Below are 14,839 nucleotides of genomic sequence, written 5' to 3'. Positions count from 1 at the left end.
GCTCATTCCCAGTCCACTTAAAACCTGATTACCCGGACACTCCGAGCAGGCACGGCTGGGATCAGAAGACCCCGTGATCCAGACTTTCCTTAATTATAAATGGGCTGTCCCCCACTCTAGCTGTCCTCGCATCTCTGATCAGCGAAACACAGACAACCCCCAAGGAAGGGCATCAAGCAGGGCCTCCACCGTCCCTGAAGCCCAGACCGCTTGCCATGGAGACGGTTCTTATCCCCGGGGAATGCCTCTTTCTGGTATTATCTTCCCTGGAGTCCTTTTGTTTGCATTGAGAATTCATCAAAACGGAGAATTTGTAAGAAATTTGTAAGCGCAGGACATCTGGAGTTGACCGGGGAGCCACAGCCACGGTATCAGTTGTACCAATGTTCCACAGAGCCACACAAATCCGAAAGGTGAAGCTTAAGATGCTCATAGTGACATCTAGAAAGACCCTCCGTGATGTTCCGTGGCCACAGCGACACCCCCGGACTCGGTGGCGCTCTCCTGGAGAGGCGCCAATGTAGGAGAACCTCTTAGCACCAGAGACGAGGCTTCCACTTGCGGGGTTCAGAGTGGCCGACCACACGTTAAAGTGCTCAGCTCACACCCACAGTCACTGCTGTGCCCCTGCGGACGGTCGGCCGAGCCCTCCTGGGCTGCGGGAATGGCCTTGTGTCCTTTATGGCCAGTCAGCTGCAGAAGGAGACAAATGCCCAGATTTCAGATTTCAACGGCACGAAGTAGCTCCAGCAAAGAGCACAGCCCAGAAGGACGTGACCCATCCATGAGGTGTGGGTTTTCCTGTTAAACGAACGTGGAAACTGCCAGCACCCTGACGTTCCTAGTGGATGACCACAGCTCAGAAAGGAAGAGAACGCTGTGTATGAAGAAGGGGGTGCGAGGGGGGGGGAAGCATCACAAGAAAGCCAGCAAACAAAATGGCAAAGTGCATCTGCCTCTCGTCCGTTTCGTCAGGCATTTTTGTGGCCGTGCGTGGTATGTGGCCAGTAGGAAGTGTGTGGGATATTGCTAGGGATGAACGGACCCACAAGTGAATGGAAGGGGCAAAAAATCGCCTGCACCAGCATCACGGAAAAGATGGCAGAAGTCTCGGGTGCAGTTAAGTGCTAAGTACAAAAAAAAAAAAAAGCTCAGTGCAGGACATCTGGCAGGCGCAGGGGTGGCTGTGACACATCCGGGGGCCCCCTGACCTTCTTGGAGAACTTCGGAAATAATGAGGATGCTCAAAGAGTCCCCCATCTGACCCCTCTGCTCTCACGAGCGTCAGAACAACAGCGTGGGGAGCTGGCCAAGGTGCTCCTGGCTGCCAGGCTGCCGCGTTCCTGCAGAGCATCGTCTGTTGGGCTCCAAAATCCGCCGGAGCTGAGGGTAAGCAGCAGGGCGATGGCCCCGGAAGACAGCCGCCCCTTCTCTCAGAACAATGCAGTCAGCTGGCTCTCCCCGAGCTTTCCTGACATCGTAAAGTGGGGATAGAACAAGGGGAGACGGGCCGCGAAGCATCCGGCCTCCCGAGATGACCGAGCGAAACACCAAAGTTTTGCCAATTTGGGTAATCGACAAGCAAAACCAGGCAACAAAAGGCACGGCAGGTCACGGGCACCAGGCGGCCGAGCGGCAGAGGCAGGACGCACGCGGAATGTGGGAGCTCGTAGCCGGAGCAGAGGGACCGCCCCAGGGGGAGACTGCCTGTGGGGGGGGGGGGGGCCGCCAACCTCACCGACTCCCAGCAGCCGGGACACAGGCCTTACTGCCTCTGACACGCCCTCCTGCCGATTTGGTGTTTGTGAGGCTGCTTCTGGTGGGGTGAGGCCGGCACGAGTCCCACCACCCAAGGGGCAGGTCAGGCGGTGTCCCCAGCTCTAGGCCCAGCCCCATCCCGGCCGAGGCCAGCTGAGGGTGCCGAGGTGCTGGCCCAGGCCAACTGTGGGCCCACGCCCCAGGCTGAGCTTCCCGGGGGCTTAGAGAGTGGGTAGGACCGAGGTCCCAGCCTGCCGGACGCCAGCCAAGCCGCGGCATAGCCGGTGTGGGCTCCGGGTTGAACCCAGGCTGCTCTGGGCCAGGCAAGACACCCCGCCTCTCAGAGAGTCTGGGGGGAGGCGCGAGGAGCGTGGGTGAGCACTGACCTGGTCCAGCCCCGTCTGGATGGTGCAGCCTGGACAGATCCCACAGGAGGATGAGTCCCTCCCGCCCCCACCCGCAGCCAGCAGCCCCTGCCCAAGTAAGAGGGCCACTGCCAGGAGGTTAAAAACTTTATTTGCCTTATGACCTTCCACGTTCTGAGAGCTTGCTTGGAGCAGGGGCAGAAAGCACAGGACGCTGTTTCTGGGGCAGGAGCTTGGCCTAGAGCACTTCCGAAGCGGGCGGTGAGCCCCCGGGGCTGAGACCCGGGCACGCCTACAGGCCCGGTGGCCACGGAAGTAGAAGGGCCACCACCACGGGCACCACCTGACCGGCGGGCAGCCACAGTCCTCGGACGAGGCGCGCTTTCACTCGACGAGCCTCCGGCCGCCGCGCCGGCCCTGGTTGTCCCGCCACACGCAATAGTTGAGCGCGGCCGCAAAGGCCAGCCAGGCCAGGTACGGGTAGAGCAGGCGGGCAGCCGGTGGGCTCACCCCACGCCAGGCCACGGCCGTGGCTCCTGCCAGCCCACCCGTCAGCAGGAGGTCCACCAGGGCCTGCAGAGACACGGGCAGAGGGGTCAGGGAGGCCTGAGGCTCACGTAGCCACGAGACGTGCGTCCCAGCTGGCCGCTTACAGGCGGTGATCGAGGGAACACTCCTCCATCCCACCCCTCAGCGACCCAGCCAAGCCCCTCCCTCGTTGTGTGCCTCCGTTTCCCATCTGTAAAATGGGAACGATCACCCCCGCCCGATCCCTGCTGGGTGAGAGAGGCACATCACCAGGTGTGCTGTGTTCAGCATACAATGGCCCCCCAACCAAGCCCGCAAGCCCATCTGGTTCCATCAGGAGTCCGCAGTGCTCCCTTCACTGAAGGAGGAGCAGCGTGGAGGGCTGCCGGCCCCCTGAGCTTCTGAGAGATCCTGACCATGAGCCGCCCCGTCGCGAGACGCTCACTCCATCTAGGATGTGATGCCCCATGTCCCCCACGGAAAGGCCACTCCTCCACAGGCCATCTCCAGGGACCAAGAGGACTGGCCAAGGCCACACTTACCCAACCCATTTGTCGGGTGCCAAAGAAGAGGGGAGGCCACGCCCAGTTCAAGGCCAGCTGCCCGGCATAGAGCCCCAGGGGAACCACAGCCTCCTCCGAGAAGCCCCCCAGCTCTTTCCAGACCATGTAGGAGCCATACCTGAAACAGAGACCACGGGTCAGGGCACCAGCAGGGAAGAGACCCAAAAGCTCACCTATGGGGCGGCACAGTGACGGCTCAGGCACGCTCTGCCGCTGACTGCCTTGTGACCTCAGGGAAGTTGCTTGACTTCTCTGGGCCTTCATTCTCGCTACAGGATTGCTGTCGGGATGTGAGTTAACACACTGGCCGTGCTTGGGTCAGCGCCTGGCACATGCAACACTCAATAAATATCTGCCATCATCATCATCAGGCTCTGAAGAGCAAAGCACGTGAGGCACACAAGTGAGAAAGGCTCCTGGCCCAGCCGGGGATGGGACCGGCACAGGCACAGGTGACGTCCTCCAGCTCTCACACACGCAGGCACTGCCCTGGCACTTTCCGAGCATTAACTTGTTTTATCTTCGTGATAAATGAAGGTGGGCAGTGTCGTCACCCGCCTTTTACAGGTGAGGAAACTCAGGCACAAAGCGGTGAAGTGACTCTCTTAAGACCCCCTAGCAGGCAACCAGCAGGTAAAGTCAGGATTTGAATCCGGGTGGCCAGGGCCAGAGCCCGAAGTCTTTACTCCATGAGAGATTCGACCTCATCAGGGTCACAGGGAGCCTCCGCAGGGTCCCATGACAGAGAGACCAGGGTCACATTTGTGCTTTATCAGGATCTCATTGGAGGAGGAAGGCCAAGAAGAAGGGGGAGGCCTGGAGACTGAAGCAAGATGAGATAGACATAGTGATGCCTGGGCCAGGATCGGGGAGGAGAAAGCAGGACACAGGAAGAGCTGGGAGCCTGACTGGCAGGGCCTGGGACTCCGGGGGTGATGCCCACGTGACACCCGGGTTGTGCGGACTTGTGGGTGTCTCAGTCCCATCAGAACCCCGGGGGGCATCCAGCCTGGTTTGTGCCACCTGCTCCCCGGGCGCCTGGCATCTGCAGCCCCACCCTGGGCTGGCATAGACTCAGGATGCAGGGAAGCAACGAACATTCCAGGGCAGGAAGCAGGCCGCAGCGGCCGGTTGCAGTTCCCATTAGAGCCACCAGGAGGGTGCCCTCACCCGCCCAGCTGCCGCCGTCTCGCCACAGGGTTTCCTGCAGGGTCCCTACTTGCTGTGTGTCTTCTCCAGACCCCTTGTCAAATGGGTGGCCTTGCAAATTAACCCAGACCCAGCCTCGCACGGAGCAGGTGCTCGACAAACGGTAGCTGCGAGAAGTGCCGTTCCTGTTGCTGCCGCTGTGGGTCCTGGAAGCCGCCCAGGTCTGGACTTGACACACTGAGCCAGGCTCTCCCCCCCCCCCCCCCTCCCCAGAGTTGCAAAAACAGCCAGGGTGCCAGCGTGAGGCTGCGCCATCCGGCCCGCCCCTCCCGGGAGGCCTTGGAGGAGAAAGTTCAGTTGTTGGAGCAACGGTCCCGAAGCTGCCTCCACCCTCGCTTGGCAAACCCGGCCAGGAAACGGTGCCTGCGGCCCCAGGAGCACGTGGGGAAGCTCTAAACTCGAGCCTCAGCCTCGGAAGGGGGAGGACGGCCCCGCCCACCTACCCCATGGCCGAGTACAGGGTGCCCCAGATGGGGCCCAGCGTCCAGCGGGGCGGGTGCCAGGAGGGCTTCTGCAGGCCGGCATACCAGCGGAGGCCCTCCCCGCGGACATAGTACGAGCCCAGGAAGCCCCCCAGGCTGGGCACCAGAGTGAAGCCCACCGCGGGCACCCAAGGCGGGGCCATTGCTGCTGCGGCTGCTGTTCTGGAAAGTTCTGAAAGAGAAGACAGGGGTGGGGGTGAGGGGTGGGGTGAGGGGCGGGGCGGCACTCCAGAACTGGGGCGAGGCCTCCCCAGGCGCTGGGCGGGGAGGGGCCAGCTTCACACAGGCAGCCCCTGCCAGCCGAGTGCACTGGCTGCAACGAATGCATTTCCACCCAAACTCCTGCCCCCCGACCCAGAAGGCTGCCCTGACTGGCGGGAGCCTGGGGTCACCCCTGCCCCCACAGGTGGCCCCAACCTCAGCTCTTGCCTCAGCGGCCAGGGCCCTGTCCTCTCTCTTACCCTCACCCTTGACCTTGGGGCTCCTGTCAAGTTGGATTCAAGACCAGTTCGTGTCTCCTCCACCAAGAAGTCTTCCCAACCCTTCCTCCCCAGGCCAGTTGACAGCTCGGTGTCCTAGGAAGCCTGCATCAGTCCACACCCTCTACTTTATGTTCTAGCACTTCTCATTCATTCATTCTCTCATCACTCATTCATTCATTCAGTAGCTGGGATCACACAGAGCGTGGCTCAAACCCTGGCTCTCCACTGACTCACTGTGACCTCAGGCAAATCACTTCAGCCCTCTGGGCCTCAGTATCCCCCTCTGTAGAATGGGATATCAACACTGCCTACCAAGGCCAAGCTCAGTAGGGGAGCATTTTACCACCAACCTTCAGGCCCACCCTAAAATCACCATCCTGCCCTGCCTGCCAGAGAGGGAAAGCAGCCACACAGCACTCTGGGGCCAGGCTCTGCCCAGTCCAAAAGCTGCTCCCTCCATGACGCCCAGGCTCATTGAGGAGGTGGGTGGGAAAGAACAGGAGTTAGCAAGAGTTCAGGGCTGGTGAGGTCCCCTCGGCGGCCCTGAGAGGCTGGCAGGGCTCAGGGCAAGGAAGGCCCCCTGCGCCAGGCCTGGATGCTGCCACCTCAAGGGCTGGGGACCCAGTCATCAGGCTTGTACATTGTGCTCAACAGCTACGCCCCCTTGCCCCGCAGCCCTGAGGTCTCGGAGAACCTACTAGGCGCCCAGCAGCCAGTGAGGCTCTCAGCAGACTGAATTGCTCACTGGGGCTGAGAATCCAGAGTGACAGCAAGGGGGACCCCCAGCTGGGGGCATCTCAGGCCAGCTCTGACCGCACCTGCTGTGGGACTCTAAGCCTGTGAGCACCCTGACTGGGCCTCAGTTTCCCCACCATAAAATGAGGAGGCTGGGCTCCCGCTGACAGAGCCTGATCCTAACTGGAGAATCTGGGGGTGCTTGTATGCAGGAGATAAGAAGCCACCCACCCAGATTCAGCTCAGCAAACCTGTAGCACGGCCTCCTGGGGCGGGGGCTGGGGCCCAGGGTAGACAGAGTGGGGGTCCCGGAGAGGCACACAGACCTCAGTCAGAAAGGGCACCCCTGACCCGGGCTCAAAGAAAAGAAGGTCGTGGCGGCACAGTGCGCCCTTCCTGCACAGGGACACGGGGGCGGGAGCGGTCAGGGTGAAGAGAATCATGGGCATGGGCTGAGGGGGTCGGGCGGTGGGGGAGCAGGTGCAGGGAAGGGGGGGTGTGCTCGCTCTGGAGGCAATGGGGAGCCATCAGGGCCGGTCAACCCCTAAAGCCAGCTGTTGAGGACTCTCATAACGTGAAAATTGTTCTCCACATAAGTGAGGAAAGAATATAAAATTCACTACAGAATGATCCCAATTAAAAATAAATAAATAACACAAATAAGCATTTTAAAAACTGTAACAGGGGCGCCTGGTTAGCTCAGTTGGTTAAGCATCTGACTTCAGCTCAGGTCATGATCTCCTGAGTTCGAGCCCTGCATCAGTCTCTGTGCTGACAGCTCAGAGCCTAGAGCCTGCTTCAGATTCTGTGTCTCCCTCTCTGCCCCTTGCCTGCCCATGTTCTGTCTCTCTCTCTCTCTCTCTCAAAAATAAACATTTTTTAAAATTTTGTTTTCAAGAATAAACATCAAAATTTTTTTAAAAAACTGTAACAGATTTGGGGTGCCTGGGTGCCTCAGTCGGTTAAGCGCCCGACTCTTGAGTTCAGCTCGGGTCATGATCTCGTGGTCGGTGGGTTCAAGCCCCGCATCGGGCTCTATGCTGACAGCCTAGAGCCTGCTTGGGATTCTCTCTCCCTCTCTCTCTGCCCCTCCCCTGCTTGTGATCTCTCCTTTTCAAAATAAATAAATAAACTTAAAAAACTAATAAAACACAAAAATAAAACCTGTAACAGATTCACGAAGATGTTAGGAACCGTCATAATCACAAAGCTAACATTGCTGGGGAACGACTGACCGCCCACCACCCTTCAATCCTTGCCCTGCGGGGAACGATGACATCTCATCCCATCTGCCAGCGGAAGACCAGAGGCACAGAGCAGGACAGGCGTCGGCCGGGGACCCCTCTGCAAGCGGGCAGCCGAGGATTCTATGGGCTGCCCTTGGCAGTGGGATTTACAACGCTACGTTCATTCCGTCTTTATTGTTTTCCAAAACGTCTATAATGAAGACCATTTTAAAGGAAACAATCGAGAGAGTGCTAGCAGATTCCAGCTCTGCCATCTGGGGACTGACTGATTCCTCCCTCCCCCGCCCTCCTGCGCTGCCCTCTGGTTTCCAGAGAGCACAGAACAGGTGAGCCTGAGGGTCTATCTCACCACAACCGACAGGACCCCTGGCCCTGTGCTCCTGCCAGGTGGATGTGGAACTCTGGACGCAGAGCCCTGGGACCCAGCCGTCCTGCTGGGCTCACCAGCATGTGACCTGGTGACACATGTGACGGGCTCGGGCCTCCTCAGCTGCTTTCTCATCTATGCAATGGGGACACAGCCCAGCCTGCCTAACAAATATGCTGGATCCACAGTAAAGTGACAGCATTTGGCAACCGCAGGAGCTGTGGTTGTGCCACAGGTTGTGCCCTAGGTCTCCCCCAGACTGGGACATGGCTGAGCAGGTGGGAGGCCTTCACACCGTCCTGATCCTCACATGCCGGCAGGGAAACTGAGGCCCGGACACTGAGGGGAGGGGCTGGGGGTCAGGCATTGAATGTCAGACTTCAAGTCTCCTCAGGGTGACTGGGGGTCTATGGTCGCGAGCGCCACACCACAGTGACTTCCCAGCTGGGTGGAGGCTACGTGGGGACTCTCGGTACGACTTTTATAACTTTTCTACAAGTCCCAAGTTGGTTCCAAGTAGACCGTTAAAAAAGAAGTATCCTGGTTTGGATAACAGCTTGCACTGTCCCTTGCTTATTACGCTCGGCATCTGTCACTGCATCAGGCCCTGAGCCCGGGCCCCAGACCCCACTGCAAGCGCCACCGAGAGCCTCCGAGCCTCCATTTCCACCACAAGACTCCTGCTCTGAGACTGTCAGTGGCTCCGGTCCCGGGTTTTGTCTTTTTTTTTTTTTTTTTCTCTCCTACTTTTTTTTCTTAATCGAGGTGAAATCTGCATAACGTCAAATTAACCCCTTAAAGCGCACAATTCGGTGACAGTATTACGCTCCCAATGTCGTGTAATCACCATCCACACCAAGTTCTGAAACGTTTTCATCACCCTCAATGAACCCCCGTACACTCCTTGCTCCTCCCTCCCCCGGCCCCTGGTAACCAGCCCTCTGTCTCTGTGGATTTACCTTTTCTGGACATTTCATGTAAATGGCATCATACACCACGGGGCCTTTGGGGCCCGGCTTCTTTCGCTGACCGTGATGTTTCTGAGGCGTGCTCACACTGCCGCGTGGGTCCATACTCCTCCCCAAGGTGCTGTGGGCAGGGGCGCCCGTGTCACCCTGCCACAGCACCCAGCCCGTGCCCAGGAAATCCCACACAGGACTCTCTCACAGGGCCAGGGGGCCCTACACCCCACCAACCCGGTCCCTGGGTACAGGACAAACCAAGGGCCACCAGAGGGCGGTGGCTTCCCTAAGGCCTCAGGGACAGAGTAGGGTCTGAGTCCGTGTTCCTGCCCCACCCCCGGCTGCGCCTTCCAGAGCCTGGCTGTGGTTATGCTTCACTGGGCCTAGGGGATCTGAGAGTCTGCCCGCCCCGAAGGTCGAACACAGAAAGGCCAGATGCCTCCCACGCAGAGAGCCCGGGCAGGGAGCTTCCTGTGGCCTCTTGGGGACTGCTCAGCCATTGAATCACCCGATGGGGGGGACCCACCAGGCTGAGTCACGCTCGGCTGGGCTGGACTGGGCTGGGCTGGCCTGAGAGAGGTGTGCTCTGGGATGGGGTCCCAGGGAGGGCTGGGGAAGGTGAGGGAGCACCCAAGGCTGGGAAAGGGCTCGAGGGCTGATCAGCTGCGTGGAAAACCTGCCCGGCCGGCTTCATGGGGTCATGGGGAGGCCCAAGCGAGGACCAGATGAGCGAGGCGCTGTGCTGCCAGTGTTGGGGCCACTCACCCCATTTCCTCCGGGGGAAGAAACAGCCCCGTGGCATAGACCCAAGGCTGAGAAAACATCAGCCAGTCAGGCACAGGGTGCTAAATGGGGCAAGATGCTTCACAGACGGCCAGGGGCCACTCCCAGAGGAGGACTTCCAACACAGAGGGCTCAGGACCTGGGGTCAGGAGAAGGTTCTAGGCCTCTGGGGAATGAGCATCATGGGTGGTGCTTGGTGGATGGCAAGCTGTGGGCCAGGCCCATGCTGCTGGTCATTACTTAATTCGTCACAGTGGCTGCAGGGGAGGCGACCAGCTGCTTCTCTTCCGGGGACCCTGAGCCACACCCTCCCAGCCTCCGTGGTGGATGTTACTATTCCCACCGTCCGGATGAGGAAACTGAGGCACAGGGAGTCGCAGAATTTTCCAGATCTGTGTGACTCTGAGGCCCAAAGCACCCCCACCCCTGAGCTGGGAGTCTGCTGGCCTCAGCGGTCCCACCCTCTGCCCAGTGTCAGAAGATTCTGTCAGGGTCAACAGGCTCACTCTCTTCAGCCCCAGCACCAATGTCCCAGCCCCCACAGGGCATCAGACCCCACCTTGGCCCAGGGGCGGCACTTATAGGATCTGAATCCTTTTCCCCTCAGCGTGGGAGTCAGGACCTGTCCTTAAGATGCCTCGCTCCTGGCCAAGAGATTCCAGACCCATTTCTGGCCCTAAGATCTCACGTCCCAAACCTCTATGTCCCTATCTGTGAAGTGTGGGCTGAGCTAGTGAGTCTCAGGGGATCCTCCTGTTCCCTGGGGGTGGCAGAAACTGCTCCCCAGGAAAAAAAAAAAAAGAGTTTTGTCTCTCTGATTCCCACCCTCGCCTCCCCAGCTGTGCCCAGCTCTCCTCGGCCTTATCTCTCACTCAAGCCACCGCTGTCCAGGGACTTGTTTTAAAGCTCCTTTCTACTTTTGTTTTTTTAATTTTTGTTTAATGTTTATTTATTTTTGAGAGAGACAGAGAGAGACAGAGTGCGAACAGGGGAGGGGCAGAGAGAGAAGGAGACACAGAAGATCCTTTCTACTTTTTTTTTAATGTTTATTTTATTTTTGACAGAGAGAGAGAGAGAGGGAGAGAGAGAGCATGAATGGGGGAGGGGCGGAGAGAGAGGGAAACACAGAATCCGAAGCAGGCTCCAGGCTCCGAGCCATCAGCACAGAGCCCAATGCGGGGCTCGAACTCACAGACCGCGCGATCATGACCTGAGCCGAAGTCGGATGCTCAACCGACTGAGCCACCGAGGTGCCCCGATCCTTTCTACTTTTAAATGACTCACAGCGAATCCTCCTCATTCATAACCTTTGTGAATCTTCTTCATTATGAAAGTACCCAGCATAAGAGACAACAGGTCAGGAAGGATCCCCATCCAGCTGGTGACCTGGGAGGTCTGGGATGGGGTGGGGCTGGGAGTGACAAGGGAGTATTTGCTTTATGGGGCAGATGACTACTTTTTTAAACACAAAGAGCATATTCAGGCATAGCTTGCATAATCAGAAATAAGTTTAAAAAAAAAAAAAGTAAAAATAGGGGCACCTGGGTGGCTCAATGGGTTAAGCATCTGACTCTTGGTTTTGGTTCAGGTCATAATCCCAGGGTCTCGGGATCAAGCCCGGCGTGGGGCTCCATGGACGTGGAACCTGTTTGGGATTCTCGCCCTCTCCCTCTGCCCCCCTCTCTCCCACCCTCCCTCCCTCTCTCTCAAAATAAACTTTGAAAAAAAGAGAGAGAAACAGATTTGAAAACAAAATACTGAAAAGGCAAAAGTGTATATACTAAAAAGAAGGCTCCCTCCCTTTGAGCCCAAGCCCCCACCCCACCCCAAGGAACCCACTGTCAGCGGCTTCTGGCAGATCCAGCCAGCTGTTATTCCGTCACTGCCAGGCACAAATGTGTGCCTGGCGCACACACATACACACACACACACACACACACACACACACACAGCAGGCAGAGAAAGTAGCCTCTCGAGCCTGGTGGAGGAAGCAAGGCTTTGAACCACACTGGTTCAAACCCTGGCTCCACCGCTGTCACTGTGTGACCCTGGACAAGGGCGCCTGGGTGAGCCTCAGTTTCCCTCAGTTGAAAGGATTCCCTCAGAGACTCCCTTTGGGTGTGCTGAGCAGCCTTCTAGAAACGGAAAGAGGCAGCCTACCCCCTGCTCCACCAAGAGGCTTGCTACCCCCACCCCTTGCTCCCCGGTTCCTTTCCAGGCAAGTGGACAAACACCCTTGCTCCATGAAGGAGGCATCAGCCACTGCTGTCCCGCATCCCCCACAGAGGCTCCCCACTTCTGCCCGCAGAGGAAGAGGCTCCAGGCCCACATTCCTCCAGCTAGGCCTTTCGGTCAACAGCCTGCTGTGTGCCAGGCACCCTGGCACCCTTCTTGTGCACAGCCTCCTCTGACCCTCTGCTAGCCCCATGACCCTTTTGGAACAGCCCCAGGCCATGGCCCCTAGGGCAGGCCCAAGCCCAGCCCCTTCTGCCATCCATCTTAGAGCTTGCTGCCGGCACCAGGTACCATCGGGCACTAGCAGGCCAGCCAGAGAGGCTCGCAGGCCGGGCCAGGCCAGCAGGGTGGACCCCAGAACTAGCAGTGTGTTCACAGCGGGAGCCCCCCCCCCCCCCCCCAGGCTCTGAGCTCCTTTGCAGGAGGGCCAGGGGACAGGCAGGTCCTAGGCGATGTTCTGCCCACACCAGACCTCTGTCCAGGCTACAGCGTACCTGAGAACCGAACTGGGAATCTTGGGACCCAGTTCTAAGGCCCTCTGGGGCCTTAACCGGTTGTGTGCAAGTAACCTCCCAATCTGGCCTGGGTTTCCTCCCCTAGAAATGGAGTGTCTCAAGTTGATCAGCAGCCTGAGGTCTCTCGGGCATTTTGTGGTCCTCACGGTATCCCGCTCAGCCACTCTCGCCCTCCTCCCATCCCACCCCTGCTTGCACATCTGCGGAATGGGCGGGAGCCGGGAGCGTCCGGTCCCTCCGGGGGCTGCGCTTCCCTCCAGACCCGAGCGGCGGGGAGGGGAGGGAAGGGGCGCGGAGAGGAGGGGCGGGGCGGGGGCGGGGCGAAGAGGGCCGGGGCGGGGCGAGGAGGGCCGGGCCCCGGCGAGGCTGCCCTAGTTCCCCCTCCGTCTCCCGCTCGCCCACCGGAACCCCGCCGTACGGCAGCCCCGACCGCGGAGGTCAGGGCCCGGGCCGCCCTGCCCGCTGACCCGGCGGCCGAGCCCCTAGCGCTGCCCCACGGCCGCCCCTGGGATCCCCGCCCCGCCGCTCCCGCCCGCCTCCTCCCGCCTCACTTCGCCCCCGGCCCCCGCGCAGGCGGCCGGGCGCCGTCGGGTGTCGCACCTGCGCTGGGCCGCCCCGCCCGCTGCCCCCTCGGCGCCCGGGCCCCACTCACCAGCCGCGGGGACGCGCTCCGGGAAGGCACTGCGCGGCGGGAGGCGGCGGCCCAGGTCCCCGGCCCGCCCCGCCCCGGCCGCGAGGCCCCGCCCCGGTCCCGCCCCGCCCCGGCTCCGCCCCGCTTGGCTGGAAGCCGCCGGAGAGCTCACTCTTTGCCTCCTTCCCGCCAGCGAGGCACGCCTCCGCCTCCGCCTCCGCCTCCGCCTCCGCCTCCGCGCCCGAGGCTCCGTCAGCCCCAGTCCTTCCCGTGGTGACCTTCCCGGCTGCGCCGGCTGACAGGTCGCTTCTCTTCTTGAGCCTCACCTTTCCCGTTTATAAAATGGGGCAACAGGGCCCGACCTCAGGGAGGGGAATTACGCCCCCTGATAGCAAAGCCCCGAACACCCCTATACAGTAGCCCTGGCTCCCCATCCCCGGAAGAGTACCCCAGTTCCTTAAACTGGTGCCCCGGGCACGAGGCAGGCTGGACTCTTAGTCCTGGCTCAGCCGCTTTGTGACTGGTTCTCTCCGCCTCCATCTCCTCATCTGTAAAATGGGCACGACAGCTCGGGACTAATGAGGATGCCACAGAGCAATGTGGGCAGGGAGCCCTGCAGACGCTTGGCACTCAGTGAGGGGAGACTGCAAGCATCACGGCCCAGAGGTGACCTCCAGTTTGTCAGTCACCCTGATGGGCCCAGCATGTCCAGCCCCGGGCCTTGGACCCCTCACCTCCTCATCTACAGGTGCTGCTTTATTACTGAAGCCAAGAGTCTGTCCTTGGGCCGAGGGACCCTCAGCCTGCAGAAGCCAAAGTTGCCCAACTTGGTCCTCGGGGGACCAACATGAACCATAGCTCCTTCTCCCCAACCACAGTAGCTTGGAGCCTCCCGGCTGCAGCACAAATGATTTGGGCCTTTGCAGCCCCTTCCTCCTTTGATTGCTTTGATAAAAAGACAAGTATAATCCAGGCTACATTGTTTCTTTTTCTTCTGATTTTAAAAGAAATTAAAACAAGGGGTTCCTGGCTGACTTGGCCAGTAGAGCATGCAACTCTTGACCTCAGGGTCGTGAGTTTGAGCCCCACATTGGGCAGGGGGAGCCTACTTAAAAAAAAAAAAGGTGGGGTGCCTGGGTGGCTCGGTCAGTGGAGCATGTGAGTCTCGACCTCAGGGTTGTAGGTTCGAGCCCCATGTGGGGTGTAGAGCTTACATTAAAAAGTAAAATATTTTAATTCGTTAATTAAGTTAACTGATTAGTTTATTAAAATAAAAGAAATTAAAACATTTTCCTGGGTCCCTCAAAGTATTGTGGCAGCTGGTCCTGTGACTGCTGTCCTTGATGAAATTGGTCTGGGCACACCTCCCAGGGAGCTGCCAGGCAGCCCTCACCCACTTCCTGTAAGGAGGTGCCTGTGGCTTGGCCAAGTGGCCCGCTCACCTCCCCCGGAAGACTCGTGGGGAGGAGACAATGCAGCTTCCCTCCAGCCTCACCCCTACTACACATGGGGCCCAAGGCTCAAGAGACTTCTGCCCCCACATGTCTGCTGCTTGCCAGGGCCAAAGGGAGGGACTGAGAACAAACACACAAGGTTTGTGTGAAGTGCACACACCTTTCACAGATGTGACCCTGCAGTTTGGAGGGGCCAGCCGCTGCCCGAGGGGCTCACACTGCAGGTCTTCGTGCAGATAGCGATGCTGCACCCGGTGTGCCTGGAAACCTCCCATCACTTCCGCCTCGCTCCTGCCCAGCCCCACAGACCCCACTCGAGCCTGGGCCACTGTCCCTGTCCCTCCTCTGAGCAGCAGCCGCAGCCTCTAGCTGGCCCCCAGCTCCCCTCTGGTCCCTTCCACTGCCCTCCTCTGCTGAGGACCCTCCAGCTGCTTAGGATCCAGTCCAAACTGGCACCGGAGGCCCTGTCAAAATGGGGTCAAGCCGACTACCCCACCCTTTCCCTCCTCTGTGTCCCTGCCAA

General features: G+C 59.4%; 1 protein-coding gene across 1 annotated transcript; it reads right to left on the bottom strand.

Annotated features, from left to right (window-relative positions):
* Positions 1 to 2,255: 2,255 nt before the first annotated feature.
* TSPO (translocator protein) lies at positions 2,256 to 12,951 on the bottom strand. The gene is made up of 4 exons (XM_042948046.1): positions 12,884 to 12,951; positions 4,867 to 5,077; positions 3,194 to 3,332; positions 2,256 to 2,696 (listed from the first exon to the last, which is right to left on the bottom strand). Exons 2-4 carry the CDS (start codon positions 5,046 to 5,048, stop codon positions 2,508 to 2,510), a joined length of 510 nt encoding a protein of 169 aa, XP_042803980.1. The 5' UTR covers positions 5,049 to 5,077; positions 12,884 to 12,951; the 3' UTR covers positions 2,256 to 2,507.
* Between the last annotated feature and the right edge of the window lie 1,888 nt (positions 12,952 to 14,839).

This window comes from Panthera leo, chromosome B4 (genome assembly GCF_018350215.1).
Source record: "Panthera leo isolate Ple1 chromosome B4, P.leo_Ple1_pat1.1, whole genome shotgun sequence".
NCBI classification, from domain to species: domain Eukaryota; kingdom Metazoa; phylum Chordata; class Mammalia; order Carnivora; family Felidae; genus Panthera; species Panthera leo.
Note: the sequence above shows the minus strand (reverse complement) of the source record. Positions and strands in the feature narration are given on the sequence as shown.